We start from the raw sequence: 19,237 nt of genomic DNA on the forward strand, positions 1-19,237 counted from the left end.
AGTTCAACAGCCTCATCTCAATGGAGCAACTTCAAAGTCAATAGTGTCACTCAGACCTTTGGGCCATAGAGGCAGAGATCGAACAGCATTTCAAATGATCATAATGAGAAGGAACACCTGGGACCATTAGCCCTGGTCTTCATTACACTGACGTTTGACACAGGCCCAAGCTCTCTAAAGCCTGTTTGGTTCTGTTTTCAAGCCCAACGGATACTGTAAACTGATTGCTGAAACATTTTATCCATCACTGTTACTTTGGGATTTTCATACTAAGAAACTAGTAAATACTTAATGACTCTTGGGATTTAAGAAGTTGACTGTGTCCAATTTATGCTGAATAGAAAGAGGCGTTTATGTGCAAGTTTTTAAAAATCTGTTCAAAGTGTGCCTTCATGAAGTGTTTCTTGGCTTAGAATAATACCAAAGGGAAAACATCAACAACATACACAGTGCATTCGGAAAGTATTCAGACCTCTTCCCTTTTTCCACATTACAGCCTTATTCTAAAATGGATTAAATCATTTACACAGTCTACACAGAATACCCCACAAAAAAAACAGAAATACCTTATGATACCTTATAAGTATTCAGACCCTTTCTATTAGACTTTGACATTGAGCTCAGGTGCATCCTGTTTCCATTGATCATCCTTGAGTTGTTTCTACAACTTGATTGGAGTCCACCTGTGGTAAATTCAATTGATTGGACATGACTTGGAAAGGCGTGGCACACCTGTCTATATAAGGTCCCACAGTTGACAGTGTATGTCAGAGAAAAAAACCAAGCCATGAGGTCGAAGGAATTGTTCATAGAGCTGCAAGATAGGATTGTGTCGAGGTACAGATCTGGGGAAGGGTACCAAAACATTTCTGCATCATTGAAGGTCCCCAAAAACACAGTGGCCTCCATCATTCTTAAATGGAAGAAGTTTGGAATCACCAAGACTCTTCCTAGAGCTGGCCGCCCAGCCAAACTGAGCAATCGGGGGAGAAGGGCCTTGGTCAGGGAGGTGACCAAGAAACTGATGGTCACTATGAAAGCGCATAGAGTTCCTCTGTGGAGATGGGAGAACGATCCAGAAGGACAACCATCTCTGAAACCCTCCACCAATCAGGCCTTTATGGTAGAGTGGCCAGACGGAAGCCACTCCTCAGTAAAAGGCACATGACATCCCGCTTAGAGTTTGCCAAAAGGCACCTAAATGACTCTCAGACCATGAGAACAAAGGTGAAACTCTTTGGCCTGAATGCCAAGCGTCACGTCTGGAGGAAACCTGGCACCATCCCTATGGTGAAGCATGGTGGTGGCAGCATCATGCAGTGGGGATGTTTTTCAGCGGCAGGGACTGGGAGACTCGTCAGGATTGAGGGGAAGATGAACAGAGCAATGTACAGAGCGATCCTTGATGAAAACTTGCTCCACCGTGCTCAGGACCTCAGACTGGTGCGAAGGTTCACATTCCAACAGGACAATGACCCTAAGCATACAGCCAATACAATGCAGGATTGGCTTCAGAACAAGTCTCTGAATACCCTTTAGTGGCCCAGCCAGAGGCGGACGAATCAATTTTAGAATAAGGCTGTAACGTAACAAAATGTGGAAAAAGTGAAGGAGTCTGAATACTTTCCGAATACACTGTATCCCTGCCAGTGTTTGACAAGCTGTGATGGGGATAATCAGCTTTCTAACCTTGGTCTACTCTAAGGACAGCGCCTAAGGGCTGAATTCAGGTTCTACTGTATGAGACATTGACTATGTTCTTATGCTGAAATACACTGATACATTATCTTGAAAGGGTCATTTAACTGATTTTCCTTTAGCAGAAGACTTTAGGGTCCAAGCAGAGACCAACCAACATCAATGAGAAAATTATGTTAGAACATAATATATTTCCAAGTGTAAAAATAAAACATAGAACACAATCTGAATTGTGAAAAACAGATATATTCATATGAGGATCTCATGTATTACTGCAGATTCCCAGGTATATCCACATATAATCTACATGAGCCACCAAAGACAACTAGCACTGTAATACAGTATGTAATGGATAACTGTATGTGTTGAGGCTAGTTCAGTCAAGGCCAGTTTAACCCAATATAGTACAGCTGATGCCAGACTTGAGGGAGACGCGTACAGTATTTCACAACAGAAAGATGAGTCGTGTCAGAAGGAGGCCACAAGGGAGGAAGACCAATTGCAGGACTGACATGAACCCAAACAAAATAGTCAGCCTCTAGGGAAGTATCCTGCGTAGTCCACAATCTCTTAATGTAAAACACTGGGGAAGTATGCAGCATAGTCCACCATCTCTTAATGTAAAACACTGGGGAAGTATGCAGCATAGTCCACCATCTCTTAATGTAAAACACTGGGGAAGTATGCAGCATAGTCCACAATCTCTTAATGTTAAACAAAATCAAATCAAATCAAATTTTATGTCACATACACATGGTTAGCAGATGTTAATGCGAGTGTAGCGAAATGCTTGTGCTTCTAGTTCCGACAATGCAGTAATAACGAACAAGTAATCTAACTAACAATTCCAAAAAAACTACTGTCTTATACACAGTGTAAGGGGATAAAGAATATGTACATAAGGATATCTGAATGAGTGATGGTACAGAGCAGCATAGGCAAGATACAGTAGATGATATTGAGTACAGTATATACATATGAGATGAGTATGTAAACCAAGTGGCATAGTTAAAGTGGCTAGTGATACATGTATTACATAAGGATGCAGTCGATGATATAGAGTACAGTATCAACGTATGCATATGAGATGAATAATGTAGGGTAAGTAACATTATATAAGGTAGCATTGTTTAAAGTGGCTAGTGATATATTTACATCATTTCCCATCAATTCCCATGGTTAAAGTGGCTGGAGTAGAGTCAGTGTCATTGACAGTGTGTTGGCAGTAGCCACTCAATGTTAGTGGTGGCTGTTTAACAGTCTGATGGCCTTGAGATAGAAGCTGTTTTTCAGTCTCTCGGTCCCAGCTTTGATGCACCTGTACTGACCTCGCCTTCTGGATGACAGCGGGGTGAACAGGCAGTGGCTCGGGTGGTTGATGTCCTTGATTATCTTTATGGCCTTCCTGTAGCATCGGGTGGTGTAGGTGTCCTGGAGGGCAGGTAGTTTGCCCCCGGTGATGCGTTGTGCAGACCTCACTACCCTCTGGAGAGCCTTACGGTTGAGGGCGGTGCAGTTGCCATACCAGGCGGTGATACAGCCCGCCAGGATGCTCTCGATTGTGCATCTGTAGAAGTTTGTGAGTGCTTTTGGTGACAAGCCGAATTTCTTCAGCCTCCTGAGGTTGAAGAGGCGCTGCTGCGCCTTCCTCACGATGCTGTCTGTGTGAGTGGAGCTGTTCAGTTTGTCTGTGATGTGTATGCCGAGGAACTTAAAACTTGCTACCCTCTCCACTACTGTTCCATCGATGTGGATGGGGGGGTGTTCCCTCTGCTGTTTCCTGAAGTCCACAATCATCTCCTTAGTTTTGTTGACGTTGAGTGTGAGGTTATTTTCCTGACACCACACTCCGAGGGCCCTCACCTCCTCCCTGTAGGCCGTCTCGTCATTGTTGGTAATCAAGCCTACCACTGTTGTGTCGTCCGCAAACTTGATGATTGAGTTGGAGGCGTGCATGGCCACGCAGTCGTGGGTGAACAGGGAGTACAGGAGAGGGCTCAGAACGCACCCTTGTGGGGCCCCAGTGTTGAGGATCAGCGGGGAGGAGATGTTGTTGCCTACCCTCACCACCTGGGGGCGGCCCGTCAGGAAGTCCAGTACCCAGTTGCACAGGGCGGGGTCGAGACCCAGGGTCTCGAGCTTGATGACGAGCTTGGAGGGTACTATGGTGTTGAATGCCGAGCTGTAGTCGATGAACAGCATTCTCACATAGGTATTCCTCTTGTCCAGATGGGTTAGGGCAGTGTGCAGTGTGGTTGAGATTGCATCGTCTGTGGACCTATTTGGGCGGTAAGCAAATTGGAGTGGGTCAAGGGTGTCAGGTAGGGTGGAGGTGATATGGTCCTTGACTAGTCTCTCAAAGCACTTCATGATGACGGATGTGAGTGCTACGGGGCGGTAGTCGTTTAGCTCAGTTACCTTAGCTTTCTTGGGAACAGGAACAATGGTGGCCCTCTTGAAGCATGTGGGAACAGCAGACTGGTATAGGGATTGATTGAATATGTCCGTAAACACACCGGCCAGCTGGTCTGCGCATGCTCTGAGGGCGCGGCTGGGGATGCCGTCTGGGCCTGCAGCCTTGCGAGGGTTAACACGTTTAAATGTCTTACTCACTTCTGCTGCAGAGAAGGAGAGACCGCATGTTTTCGTTGCAGGCCGTGTCAGTGGCACTGTATTGTCCTCAAAGCGGGCAAAAAAGTTATTTAGTCTGCCTGGGAGCAAGACATCCTGGTCCGTGACTGGGCTGGGTTTCTTCCTGTAGTCCGTGATTGACTGTAGACCCTGCCACATGCCTCTTGTGTCTGAGCCGTTGAATTGAGATTCTACTTTGTCTCTGTACTGGCGCTTAGCTTGTTTGATAGCCTTGCGGAGGGAATAGCTGCACTGTTTGTATTCAGTCATGTTACCAGACACCTTGCCCTGATTAAAAGCAGTGGTTCGTGCCTTCAGTTTCACACGAATGCTGCCATCAATCCACGGTTTCTGGTTAGGGAATGTTTTAATCGTTGCTATGGGAACGACATCTTCAACGCACGTTCTAATGAACTCGCACACCGTATCAGCGTATTCGTCAATGTTGTTGTCTGACGCAATACGAAACATCTCCCAGTCCACGTGATGGAAGCAGTCTTGGAGTGTGGAGTCAGCTTGGTCGGACCAGCGTTGGACAGACCTCAGCGTGGGAGCTTCTTGTTTTAGTTTCTGTCTGTAGGCAGGGATCAACAAAATGGAGTCGTGGTCAGCTTTTCCGAAAGGGGGCGGGGCAGGGCCTTATATGCGTCGCGGAAGTTAGAGTAACAATGATCCAGGGTCTTTCCACCCCTGGTTGCGCAATCGATATGCTGATAAAATTTAGGGAGTCTTGTTTTCAGATTAGCCTTGTTAAAATCCCCAGCTACAATGAATGCAGCCTCCGCATAAATCGTTTCCAGTTTGCAGAGAGTTAAATAAAGTTCGTTCAGAGCCATCGATGTGTCTGCTTGGGGGGGGGATATATACGGCTGTGATTATAATCGAAGAGAATTCTCTTGGTAGATAATGCGGTCTACATTTGATTGTGAGGAATTCTAAATCAGGTGAACAGAAGGATTTGAGTTCCTGTATGTTTCTTTCATCACACCATGTCACGTTGGCCATAAGGCATACGCCCCCACAATCTCTTAATGTAAAACACTGGGGAAGTATGCAGCATAGTCCACAATCTCTTAATGTTAAACACTGGGGAAGTTAGCAGCATAGTCCACAATCTCTTAATGTAAAACACTGGGGAAGTATGCAGCATAGTCCACAATCTCTTAATGTAAAACACTGGGGAAGTTAGCAGCATAGTCCACAATCTCTTAATGTAAAACACTGGGGAAGTTAGCAGCATAGTCCACAATCTCTTAATGTAAAACACTGGGGAAGTATGCAGCATAGTCCACAATCTCTTAATGTAAAACACTGGGGAAGTATGCAGCATAGTCCACAATCTCTTAATGTAAAACACTGGGGAAGTATGCAGCATAGTCCACAATCTCTTAATGTAAAACACTGGGGAAGTATGCAGCATAGTCCACAATCTCTCAATGTAAAACACTGGGGAAGTATGCAGCATAGTCCACAATCTCTTAATGTTAAACACTGGGGAAGTATGCAGCATAGTCCACAATCTCTTAATGTAAAACACTGGGGATGTATGCAGCATAGTCCACAATCTCTTAATGTAAAACACTGGGGAAGTTAGCAGCATAGTCCACAATCTCTTAATGTAAAACACTGGGGAAGTATGCAGCATAGTACACAATCTCTTAATGTAAAACACTGGGGAAGTTAGCAGCATAGTCCACAATCTCTTAATGTAAAACACTGGGGAAGTTAGCAGCATAGTCCACAATCTCTTAATGTAAAACACTGGGCATAGTCCAAAATCTCTTAATGTAAAACACTGGGGAAGTATGCAGCATCTCTTAATGTAAAACACTGGGGAAGTATAGTCCACAATCTCTTAATGTAAAACACTGGGGAAGTATGCAGCATAGTCCACAATCTCTTAATGTAAAACACTGGGGAAGTATGCAGCATAGTACACAATCTCTTAATGTAAAACACTGGGGAAGTTAGCAGCATAGTCCACAATCTCTTAATGTAAAACACTGGGGAAGTTAGCAGCATACTCCACAGTCTCTTAATGTAAAACACTGGGGAAGTATCCATCGTAGTCCACAATCTCTTAATGTAAAACACTGGGGAAGTATGCAGCATACTCCACAATCTCTTAATGTTAAACACCAGGGAAGTATCCAGCATTGTCCACAATATCTTTATTTTTTTTATATTTTTTATTTATTTCACCTTTATTTAACCAGGTAGGCTAGTTGAGAACAAGTTCTCATTTACAACTGCGACCTGGCCAAGATAAAGCATAGCAGTGTGAGCAGACAACACAGAGTTACACATGGAATAAACAATTAACAAGTCAATAACACAGTAGAAAACAAAGGGGGAGTCTATATACAATGTGTGCAAAAGGCATGAGGAGGTAGACGAATAGTTACAATTTTGCAGATTAACACTGGAGTGATAAATGATCAGATGGTCATGTACAGGTAGAGATATTGGTGTGCAAAAAATCAGAAAAGTAAATAAATAAAAACAGTATGGGGGATGAGGTAGGTGAAAATGGGTGGGCTATTTACCAATAGACTATGTACAGCTGCAGCGATCGGTTAGCTGCTCAGATAGCTGATGTTTGAAGTTGGTGAGGGAGATAAAAGTCTCCAACTTCAGCGATTTTTGCAATTCGTTCCAGTCACAGGCAGCAGAGTACTGGAACGAAAGGCGGCCAAATGAGGTGTTGGCTTTAGGGATGATCAGTGAGATACACCTGCTGGAGCGCGTGCTACGGATGGGTGTTGCCATCGTGACCAGTGAACTGAGATAAGGCGGAGCTTTACCTAGCATGGACTTGTAGATGACCTGGAGCCAGTGGGTCTGGCGACGAATATGTAGCGAGGGCCAGCCGACTAGAGCATACAAGTCGCAGTGGTGGGTGGTACAAGGTGCTATAGTGACAAAACGGATGGCACTGTGATATACTGCATCCAGTTTGCTGAGTAGAGAAGCCATTTTGTAGATGAAATCGCCGAAGTCGAGGATTGGTAGGATAGTCAGTTTTACTAGGGTAAGCTTGGCGGCGTGAGTGAAGGAGGCTTTGTTGCGGAATAGAAAGCCGACTCTTGATTTGATTTTTGATTGGAGATGTTTGATATGAGTCTGGAAGGAGAGTTTGCAGTCTAGCCAGACACCTAGGTACTTATAGATGTCCACATATTCAAGGTCGGAACCATCCAGGGTGGTGATGCTAGTCGGGTGCAGGCAGCGATCGGTTGAAAAGCATGCATTTGGTTTTACTAGCGTTTAAGAGCAGTTGGAGGCCACGGAAGGAGTGTTGTATGGCATTGAAGCTTGTTTGGAGGTTAGATAGCACAGTGTCCAATGACGGGCCGAAAGTATATAGAATGGTGTCGTCTGTGTAGAGGTGGATCAGGGAATCGCCCGCAGCAAGAGCAACATCATTGATATACACAGAGAAAAGAGTCGGCCCGAGAATTTAACCCTGTGGCACCCCCATAGAGACTGCCAGAGGACCGGACAGCATGCCCTCCGATTTGACACACTGAACTCTGTCTGCAAAGTAATTGGTGAACCAGGCAAGGCAGTCATCCGAAAAACCGAGGCTACTGAGTCTGCCGATGAGAATATGGTGATTGACAGAGTCGAAAGCCTTGGCAAGGTCGATGAAGACGGCTGCACAGTACTGTCTTTTATCGATGGCGGTTATGATATCGTTTAGTACCTTGAGTGTGGCTGAGGTGCACCCGTGACCGGCTCGGAAGCCAGATTGCACAGCGGAGAAGGTACGGTGGGATTCGAGATGGTCAGTGACCTGTTTGTTGACTTGGCTTTCGAAGACCTTAGATAGGCAGGGCAGGATGGATATAGGTCTGTAACAATTTGGGTCCAGGGTGTCTCCCCTTTGAAGAGGGGGATGACTGCGGCAGCTTTCAATCCTTGGGGATCTCAGACGATATGAAAGAGAGGTTGAACAGGCTGGTAATAGGGGTTGCGACAATGGCGGCGGATAGTTTCAGAAATAGGGGTCCAGATTGTCAAGCCCAGCTGATTTGTACGGGTCCAGGTATTGCAGCTCTTTCAGAACATCTGCTATCTGGATTTGGGTAAAGGAGAACTTGGAGAGGCTTGGGCGAGGAGCTGCCGGGGGGAGGAGCTGTTGGCCGAGGTTGGAGTAGCCAGGCGGAAGGCATGGCCAGCCGTTGAGAAATGCTTATTGAAGTTTTCGATAATCATGGATTTATCGGTGGTGACCGTGTTACCTAGCCTCAGTGCAGTGGGCAGCTGGGAGGAGGTGCTCTTGTTCTCCATGGACTTCACAGTGTCCCAGAACTTTTTGGAGTTGGAGCTACAGGATGCAAACTTCTGCCTGAAGAAGCTGGCCTTAGCTTTCCTGACTGACTGCGTGTATTGGTTCCGGACTTCCCTGAACAGTTGCATATCACGGGGACTATTCGATGCTATTGCAGTCCGCCACAGGATGTTTTTGTGCTGGTCGAGGGCAGTCAGGTCTGGGGTGAACCAAGGACTGTATCTGTTCTTAGTTCTGCATTTTTTGAACGGAGCATGCTTATCTAAAATGGTGAGGAAGTTACTTTTAAAGAATGACCAGGCATCCTCAACTGACGGGATGAGGTCAATGTCCTTCCAGGATACCCGGGCCAGGTCGATTAGAAAGGCCTGCTTACAGAAGTGTTTTAAGGAGCGTTTGACCGTGATGAGGGGTGGTCGTTTGACTGCGGCTCCGTAGCGGATACAGGCAATGAGGCAGTGATCGCTGAGATCCTGGTTGAAGACAGCGGAGGTGTATTTGGAGGGCCAGTTGGTCAGGATGACGTCTATGAGGGTGCCCTTGATGGTAAACACCGGGGTGTCATGGTAGTCTTGAGGTCACTTCAGGGTTAACATTATTGATTAATGAAGCACAGTGAAAATTGTTAGAGGGGATGAAAGCCGATAAGGGGTTAGACAATCCTAGTTTTGGGCAACTGTATGGCAGTCAAAGTGGTTATTGATTCCAATGAGAATTATTGAAGTGTCAAGTGCTGGAATTCAGGCAAACATAACTGTAACAACCTCTGTTGGCTAGCCCTTACAGTAGTTTCATTTAATAAACTGCACATACCAGCAGCTGTGGCTTTTGTGGCTCGAGTCAAGTCTGAGAAAAGCGGCTCACATCCCATGGTGTAGCACGTAACAGTTCTCCTCTGACACAATCCCTGGATGAGGAGGAGTGTCTACTTTGACACGAGAGTGAAACATAACACTGAATCTGGGACACCATACTAGGGCACTTAGCAAGCGATCCCCGGAGCAGGGATCTGGAGACCGGATAAAAGAAGGAGGAACAGCGATGCAAGACAGAATTATCTCAGGACAAAAGCCATGTGTCTCCCGAAGAACATGTTAAGTTGCATCTCCATTTTGAGCCAATGCTGAGTAGGCTTATGGAACCCAGCATGAAAATAGACTCAGCCGAGGCCCTTTGTCTAAACTGCTATATCGTTTTCAGTCTTTAAAAAATATACTTAAGTAGCAGGGCCCCCATCATCAGTTTGGGGGAGTAGTGAACTACATGTGGTTTAACTAGCAATTTAAATACATTTTTGCAGCAGCTTTGTGGTAGTTGACCTAAATTCAAATCTTGGTAGTGTTGTCATGTAGTAGGCAACTTTGTAGGCAACTTTTTTGCCATATAGTGGTGTAGCTTACTACTGGAACTACACACTACTTTTTTGCCATGTAGTGGTGTAGCTTACTACTGGAACTACACACCACTTTTTTTTGTGTGCCTAATTCCACATGTTTGAGTTTAATAGGCCAGAATACACATTCTGTTAACATTTGACTCCAGAGTGACATGTTCTTGCAATTTGTAGTCTGTGACATTTCAGATTCAGGTATGATACTTTTTCGCTAAGTAGTTTGGTTGTAGTGAACTACTTTTTAAAAGTAACTTTAAGGTTAGCTTTCTTGTAGTTTAACTTACAATAGTGTGAAGTAACTGGTAGCTCGTTAATTATATTTTCAGAGTAGCTTCCCCAACACTGCCCATCATCTATTTCAGTGTGTGTGTCAAAGACCATTTTAATGAAAGCAATAAGGTCCCACTTTACCATGCAAAGGTTGCATACCATAGAAATAACATTGTTGTACACATGTCAGCCAAGTATAATGACAGTAGTTATAAAAACTGTTACATAGAAGCGTGTACAATGGAGATTACTGTGTAGTCATAAAAAGCTATTGAAAGTCCATAATAGAATGTCTCCTTATTCAGTCATCCCTGCTTGTCTCGTTTCTATGGGATTTCTATAATCTACCTCCACAATTCCTACCAATCACTACTGTCTATATGAAATTCAGACTGGATCTCCACCACTCAGAGAACGTAACTGAGGGCAAAGAATATGGCTTTAATAACACCTTCTCTATTATGTTCTCATGACATTTACATTGAGCCTCGTTTCATTTGACTATTTAACATAACCTCTGTTTCCATAGTAACTCTGTCATCTTGGGTATTGATTTTATACAGAGAAAGGACTTTGATTCAACTCATAGCTCACCATGCAGCGTACTAGAGGGAAAGACCATTTCAGAACCTATGCTTAGGACAAATACAGTTTGCAATCATTTTTGCAAGATATTCTTGGATATGTGAAGTAAAAACAGTGCAGGTACCCACCGTGGTTTGCTAGCATGGTGTGAACTGGGGTGTAATGGTTCTTGGACGTTCGGAGAGGTGTGTCCATGTCTTTGGGTGAACCCTCCAATGCTGCAATATTTTCATTCTCCTTATTTAGTCCTTGTTGCCTCAAAATGTCTGCAAGGGCTCTGCAAAAGAAATATAAAAACACAGATGTAATTTTAGCGTTTTCAGACTATACAAACAGAACCAGAAATACTTTCCTGTTTTCAATCACCGACAACCATTATTCTCAACATCCCCAGAAGGTCTACTTAATTTATTTAGTTACATACAGCTCCAATTGTGTTGGTGGAGCTCCAGAACCAGGCACAGTGTGAAGTGTAATTACACCCAAGGTGGCCGATAGGCCAGGTTTCAATACTGAGCCACACTGAGTACAGATGTGCCTTTCCCTTCAGGCCAAGGGAAAACAGCTAAAGCCATTCATCAATGTTCCTTGAAGAACGTTCTGCTAGAGCTATACGCCCCCACTACTAAAGTTCAAATGGGAATCTAACTCCTACCAAGTTACCAATTTTCAAGGGCTCTACACAAAGCATCTTGCTATCACCATTTTCAACATTGGTCTCCATTGAAGTATAGTGATGAGGATGGTGGACATATTGGTTTCTTCAAAGAGCTGAAAGGGTAATGTAACTGTGTCAAAGTCGACCTGAGTCAACTTTTTTCCATAACTCTCTGTGACTTTGGGAGCTGTATTAATAGCCTTTCCCTTCTAGGATGGGCACACTTTAACCATATCCTTTTCACAGACTGAGGCGACCTGGTTTTCATCGCCCCAGTTGACTACTTTGCGTCTTGTATGGCAGGAACACGTTCAACCAGTCCCACACAGTGGAGGAATAGAGGTGCTTTAAAAAAAATATTGTGTTTGAAAGCCCCAAAGTCTAGACCTGTCACAGTTTCCTCTCCTACAAAATCTCTTAGGTAAATCATGTTTCAATAGCACCAGTACATTCCTATGTATGGGAAGGGGGAAAACATCTACAAGAAATGGGAACGTATAAAATAATCTTAAAACGATACACCCATCATCCATCGAGGGAGTGACGTAAATACTGTAAAGAAGAGAAGTGAAAATAAATTGTAATTCCCTTTACACTGCACTTGCAGCACATGACAGAGGATGTAGTTCAGTCTTGTTGGTTATCAGAGGGACTTGCCTCCGCAGTGAAATGGGATTTTTTTCTTCTCTTTTTTTCTATTTGAACACATTTCTACATTGTCAAAAGAGATAAGGAAGCCTAGAATGTGTTTCCAGAAATGGCGACATGTTATTTCAGTCTGTTATTTCAGACTGAGACAGATATTGAATTATTATGAGCATGTGGCGTAGATGTTCAACAAGTCTATCATCTGCATTCTAAACGGATTAGTTTAGTTTATTAGGATCCCAGTAGCTACTGCACATGCAGCAGCTACTCTTCCTGGGGTACACATACAATGTACAAATACATGACAAAGTACAGAACCATTATAGACAAGAAAAACACAAGATATTACATTAAATCCAAATGAAAAATGCACATAAAAATAAGAGTTATATATTTGAATGGGACCAATAGACAACAGTATTTACACACTATTCATACAGTATATACATATTCATATTCTTATATTCAAGAAATAGGAGAAATGATGTGATACAACATACATTTTTTGTCCGTTTTTTAAAGCTAAACTCACTTTTTGTCTGAGTAACCTCTTGTGGCAGAGCATTCCACAATGACATGGCTCTAAACATACAGTAACTGAGCGATGCATTAAATCGGTCTTTGGTTTGGGTACTGTGAAGAAACCCATAGTGGCGTATCTGGTGGAGTATGTACAGTATGTCTGTTTGAAGTGTATGCATATAGATTATACAAGTGGTTAGGCATTTTCAACACACACACATTTCTTAAAAAGACTAGAAGAGAAGTAACACATGTCTCCTCAACCCTCAACCATGACAGACTCATGCATGCTGTTGATGTTAGTTCTGTGTGTACAGTCAAGGGCAAGGCGTGCTGCTTTGTTTTGAGCCAACTGCAGCTTTGCTAGGTCTTTCTTTGCTGCACCGGGCCATTTTACAATTAAAATAGGTTCAAAAGCATTGGGGAGAAAAAAATGGAAACCAAAAGTGAATTTCTACTCCCCTTGGATCCTGAACTCCACAAAATGTTTGTCAAGCCATGATTCATGGCTGAATGAATGTGTTAGAAAAGTATTGCAGCATTGACCCTGCCTATCAGGTTGTCAGTAATCTTGGTTGACGCAGAAATAAAATATTTTGTAATTTGGTCAGATGCTTGAGGACCAGTACCAGTACCAGTTAGGTTTACATAGTCGGTCCATGAGAGAATAGGTTGTCAGGAACACCAAAAAAATGAATATTCCCAATGTGAGCAGAGAGAAGGATATCACTGACATGCCAACCACTAATGGAGTATAAGCAGAAACTGGAGAATAAATAAATCCATGTAGGTGTGCTTTACATGCTTTACAGTTATGCAAGAGACATTGCAAAGTCATACTATCTCACCTACCTCACCCAATCTGCTTTCTCTGCCCAATATTATGGTAAAATCACTCAAAAATGACATATTCAATCTCACTGCATGCAGGTCAATATAGAAATCCCTTTTGAATGTATTGGAACTGACTCTCACTGGCATAACAAAACCTAATACGTACTCAATCTCAGAGTAGATACTTTTTTGCAGCAGATCCATCTTAAATTGCATCCAGGTTTGCTTTCGAGAAAGTGATCAATATAGACCACTCAAATCCCTGGCTTTGGCTTTCACTCGACATTTATTGTGCCTCCGTGAAGGTCACAGAAGAAACAACAAAGGTCTGCCAATGCCTTAGCATTCCCCTCACAATCCATCCCCAGTCACTGAGATAAAACTCTGAGTCACTTCACAGGGCTAAATACATTTAAACCATTGCCTAGTATATAGTTAATCCCATGTTCCAATACAGCTCTCAACAGGGTTATCAGCATGGATGTCTCAAGCCAGCCACAGAAGTAATTTTTCAGAGATCATTATTACCAAATGTGCCAAATGATTGTTGGAAATAAATCATTAAAAAAAGCTATTGAATGTCCACTATGCAATGTCTCCTCGTTTAGTCATCCCTACTCTGGCTGCATTTACACAGGCAGCCCAATTCTGATTTCATTTGAAAATTGGTCTTTTGACCAGTCACATGAGATATTTTCACATTATAAAAAAATAGAATTTTACCCCCCTTTCTCCCCAATTTTGTGGTATCCAATTGTTAGTAGTTACTATCTTGTCTCATCGCTACAACTCCCGTACGGGCTCGGGAGAGACGAAGGTCGAAAGCCATGCGTCCTCCGAAACACAACCCAACCAAGCCGCACTGCTTCTTAACACAGCGCGCATCCAACCCGGAAGCCAGCCGCACCAATGTGTCAGAGGAAACACCGTGCACCTGGCGACCTGGTTAGCGTGCACTGCGCCCGGCCCGCCACAGGAGTCGCTGGTGCGCAATGAGACAAGGATATCCCTACTGGCCAAACCCTCCATAACCCGGATGACGCTAGGCCAATTGTGCGTCGCCCCACGGACCTCCAAGTCGCGTCTGGCTGTGACAGAGTCTAGGCGCAGCTAGCACTGCAATGCAGTGCCCTAGACCACTGCACCACCCGGGAGGCCCTACATTATATATTTTTTGAGCTGATCTGATTGGTCAAAAGACAAATTAGTAAAGAAAAAAATCAGAATTGGGCAGCATCTGTCTCATCTCTCTCACCACCACTCATACTGATGTGGTGGTGGCAGTAAGCATCTCCATTTGAAAGTATGCCCCATGGCTAGGATAGGAGAGCATTAAGGGGCCAGAAATCCTCACAGTCTCCTCAGTTCTGAGTACTGAGATGGAGGTACTGCCACAGCCTCAGAAGTCTAATAGTCTTTAGTGGGATTAAAGTGAGTCGTTTGGTAGGTTGCATGAAATAGCTTTGACTAGAACTGTAGGAATACACTAGAGACAGATATTGGTATCATATTTCTACTTGTACTGTCATCGTTGAAACTGTCAAGGTAATGACTTGGCTTGCATTTAAGGATTGTATATTTGAATGTCACTCTACGAGCAGAAAAATGTGTCTGAGAACATTATCTCTTAAACCAAAGACCTGTACTTGACACCATCTTTTGGTGTGACAATTAAATCAATAGCTATTGAGGTTGTAGACATAACCATGAATTTTCGAAAGAAAAATGAATGGGGGGCACTTATCCAAGCCTTGTTCTCGTATCTATATTTTGTCAACAGAACCGTCCACCTGAAAGATTTCTCTTCAGAACCAGACGCTTAATAAACTGAGGGGAACAAAAAGGTTTCCTTTCTAATGCTTTGATATGCATTGTTCAGCTAGGAGTCAATGACATTTGACAGGCTGAAGTATGGACTTCTAACAACAATGTGAGTGTGACTCATCTAACAGCAGAAGTATTAATGCAGAAAACAGGTGCTGAGGTTAATGGATGTTGTGGAAGAGAGACAGATCTATGGTTGTAGATCCCTGTCATGAGACGATGACAGTGTCATCCTTGGAGCTTACCCCATACTGAACATCTGGCCACCGCTACAGTTCAAGCTGCATTTAACTGCAGACAAAGGTCTTCCAGTCTGCTAGACCAGCCAATATATCCATTAGGGTTGTGGTACAAATGATCTCTAGTGGAGAAACATACATTTTCTATCTAGGGTTGATGCCATGGGAGGGGCTTGCTTAAGAATGGGGACAAATTAATGCTGCATGGACTCTGAGAACAATCAATCTGAATTCCAATCACTACCTTGATTTTATGGAGCCAGCAGGTAACGAGGGTACAGAAGCCAGTCCTAGCAAGGTACAATTAGCCTCACATGGGCTTTAATCAAGATCTTAGCTTTGGCTGAACAGGTAGATAACCCCCTCTGCTATGGGCACCATTAGACAACCACAATGATTGGCTAACCACATGTGGTTTCGCCACCCAAACCATCTCTTTGGGTACTGTCTTGTTATAGTTTTTATTGCAAGGCATAGGTATACTACTCACATATAACACCGTGAGTGAATGAGATAGCTACTGGCTTAATCTGCTAAATTCATCATGGCGGGTTGATGTCAGAGCACAAAATCCCTAACATACTCCTCCACTTCAGAAGGTTAACGGTCTTTAAATTCAGACTAAGGTACACTAGTTACTCTCCTAGCTCTAGGACGTGCTTAACAATATAGTCAAGGCTTCTAATGTGTCATGGAAAAAAATCACCCGCTTCAATAATTTTGGAGGCAATACTCTATTTTCAGCACCTATCCACATACTTAGAAATTGTTGGACTTCAAAGTGCCTGATTATAAGGATTAGTGGAACAGTATGCATTCATTCCATTCATAGGGACATAATATAATGAATACATTGAGACATTGATTCCTCAGCAGTTAGATGTATTCCACCATAATGTGTTTATCTCATACTTTCCCAACAGCAGTCCATCCATGGGCCATTATCCCGTAAGATACAAAGTCAATCAAAAGAAGGGAGAGTGACATCTGTACAGTATGTCCTCTGGGTTGTTAGCAGTGAAGCAACCCAACCTTGTTCCTAGCCTGAATGTTATACCGTGACCATGAATGTGATGCCTTTTCTTTGACAGAGCCATTCAATTCCACACCTGCCTCATGGAGGTTTGTTTGTGCTGCTGATGATGAAAACGGAGCAATACTTTAGTTGACAAGAGACATTTAATGTTCCAATGTATAGTGGTGGTTGTGGTAGTAGTAGTGGTGGTGGTAGTGGTGAATCGGGTTGACTGTCACTTGGGGGTTGTGTATATCTGCATAAGAGAGGTACTTGAAAAGGAGTTGATTGTAATGATCAGTTGTCCTTTGCGTAATGGCTTGCAGGTGATGTAACACTATTTTCCAGAGAGGAATGAAACTGAGCATCATTGTGAATTATGGCTTCATCCTTATTCAAAAGTTGAGAATATATGTGGTCAGATTTCTATACATCATTGTGATGAAGTGCTCATGATTTAGTCTATTCACAAATCTAATTTAGCTTTCTATACCCACTGTACACATTTTTTTACTGTCATCAGTGGACTTTTCATGTCTGTGAAAGCTGAAGCTGGTGTTTCATAACAGTGATTGCACACACAATCATACACTCCCCCCACACACACAGGGAAAAAAGTGGCCCCCATAATAAATGACTATTTCTTAACCTGAATGTCAGGGTGACTTACCTATGGACATTCATTTCCTGAGGGGGCTTGGTTGCTTTGTCGTAGGCAACTTTTGCAGAAACTCCGATGAGGATGATAAAAGCTATGACACCACAGGTGATGTATACCGTTGTGTTAGTCTGATCCAAGTCAGGGTCGTAAGTGTCACCTGTTGGTGCCGGGGAGGGAGGCTGCGTTTTGATCCAATCTGGGGTGTTATAATTTGTGCAAGTTTTCTGTTCTATGCGTTTCCCTTTTTCTGCACAGCAATAGCGCAGGAAACAACTTCCACAACAGTAGCGGTGCTCGGTGTTGTTGCACTCGAACACTTTATCGTACGCTCCGCTCACGTCATAGTAGCCCAGGCACGTGTCATGGGAAGCGATCGAAGGTGCCTGGACCTGAGTGTTTCGCCGCGGAACCGCAGTAGGCGCCTCCGTGCCGTTCACCTCCTTCATCTTCTGATTCCGCTTTGGAGCGTTTTTCTTCTTGTTGGCTGTAGCCGCACACAGTACATTCAGCGGGTCCAAGTAAATCAAAAGAAGCAGAAGATGCTGTATCCCCATGATTTGAGGTTGTATGTCTTTGCTGATGTGATCGTTTGCCCCCCACTTTTTTAGTTGTATGCTTTCTCTCCTCACACGAAGACCTTTGCTTCTTTACCTAGCCGTGCTCCTGCCACTGACCCAGTCTTGCGGCTGTCCACAGGGGTTCATTTCCGAAGCCCTTTTCCAACTGTCCACTGCTGAGAGTGTCATGCTCTGGTTGAGGGAAGGACGCTTCTTGCACCAATCAATTGCGGTCGGACGACGGTGTCACACATTGTGCAGCATCCTCCGAATATAGGTGGAGTTCTGTGGTCATCGGGGGACTTTTGGGTGGAGGAAGTGTCATTTGGATTCAGCTTGAGAAATGGGCTGAAGAATCCCCTCCGGCTGTCTCCGACAATGCCATCTACCAAGTATATCTTTATTAGCAAAGCTCTAAATCTTGCACAGTTGAACGCTGATTGTTTTCTGTAGAGAAAGCAGGAGAGAAAGACAGAGGATTCAGTAAATTCCTACTGTAAAAAAAAAAAACTTTATTAAAAGAAGAAAAAGGAACAAACATTTTGCACAAGAAAAATAACATAACCATCTGCACCAAATTAAATGTAATTTTATGAATTGCGTATCAATGCCAACTAAACAGACGCATATGAACGAGCTAAAACAATTCTGCTCAGTCTAACAAACGTTCCCTCGCAGACGCGCGAACTGTTTCAGCACCATGGACAGCGCTCAAACCCAGCGCGGACACTACGCGGATATATCCTTGAGTAGTTCTTGGTGCTATGCTTTCTATTTTTGAATGTCCACTTCAAAATTATAACGCAGACAAATAAAACGTCTTAACTCATTTTACAGAGAAATAGCCTAACATATTCAATGCTGTTAGTTTCCCCCCTCTTTTCTTGTACGAAGTTTACTTTCCTCCAGCTCTATTCATGGTGAGAAGAAGACGAATCTGACGAAACTTTTGCACAAACAAGACAACCAAAATCACACAGCAACGAAACAGATAAGCACTTACCCGTTGATGGTGTCCGGCAACTGGTTCTCTCGATTCTGCCACAGACTGAACCAAAGTACCTCAGCTCCGCGTGAGACCCCGCTCTGCTCCGACCCGACTCCATCCCTCACTCCCCCCTCCACATGAGCGCATCTACGTCACCAATACAGGTACCTCAGTTAATTAGAAATCGGCCCCTGACAGCAGTGTGCTCGGTCATGCCTACAGGCTGCACTCAGTAATCTGGATCATTCTAGAACTGCATTAGAGCTTTCTCTTTCAGTGCGACGTTGGTGGTGTAAATCTTCGCTCTACTGCACAATGCTGCGTTCACTCATACCATGTAACAGCAGCATGTTGCAATTGTTGGTGCTTTTCTATAGTTGGCTTTTATTATGCCCTATTATACGAGAGATTGGGAATGAT

General features: G+C 43.7%; 1 protein-coding gene across 5 annotated transcripts in view; it reads right to left on the reverse strand.

Moving 5' to 3' along the window:
* The window catches only part of LOC112234115 (protein shisa-6-like), a 68,041-nt gene extending 49,012 nt beyond the window's left edge, over positions 1 to 19,029 (reverse strand). For 3 of the 5 annotated variants that reach the window (XM_042307485.1, XM_042307483.1, XM_042307481.1), the window contains exons 1-3: positions 18,833 to 19,028; positions 17,282 to 18,276; positions 11,000 to 11,148 (exon numbers count right to left, since the gene is read on the reverse strand). In XM_042307485.1, the coding sequence (XP_042163419.1) occupies positions 11,000 to 11,148; positions 17,282 to 17,826 (694 nt within the window). In that variant the 5' untranslated portion in view covers positions 17,827 to 18,276; positions 18,833 to 19,028. Of the gene's footprint in view, positions 1 to 10,999; positions 11,149 to 17,281; positions 18,277 to 18,832 lie in introns of all 5 variants that reach the window. The other 2 variants (XM_042307482.1, XM_042307484.1) reach the window with 2 other exon arrangements.
* Between the last annotated feature and the right edge of the window lie 208 nt (positions 19,030 to 19,237).

The sequence above is a fragment of the Oncorhynchus tshawytscha genome, linkage group LG27 (genome assembly GCF_018296145.1).
Source record: "Oncorhynchus tshawytscha isolate Ot180627B linkage group LG27, Otsh_v2.0, whole genome shotgun sequence".
In the NCBI taxonomy this organism is placed as follows: domain Eukaryota; kingdom Metazoa; phylum Chordata; class Actinopteri; order Salmoniformes; family Salmonidae; genus Oncorhynchus; species Oncorhynchus tshawytscha.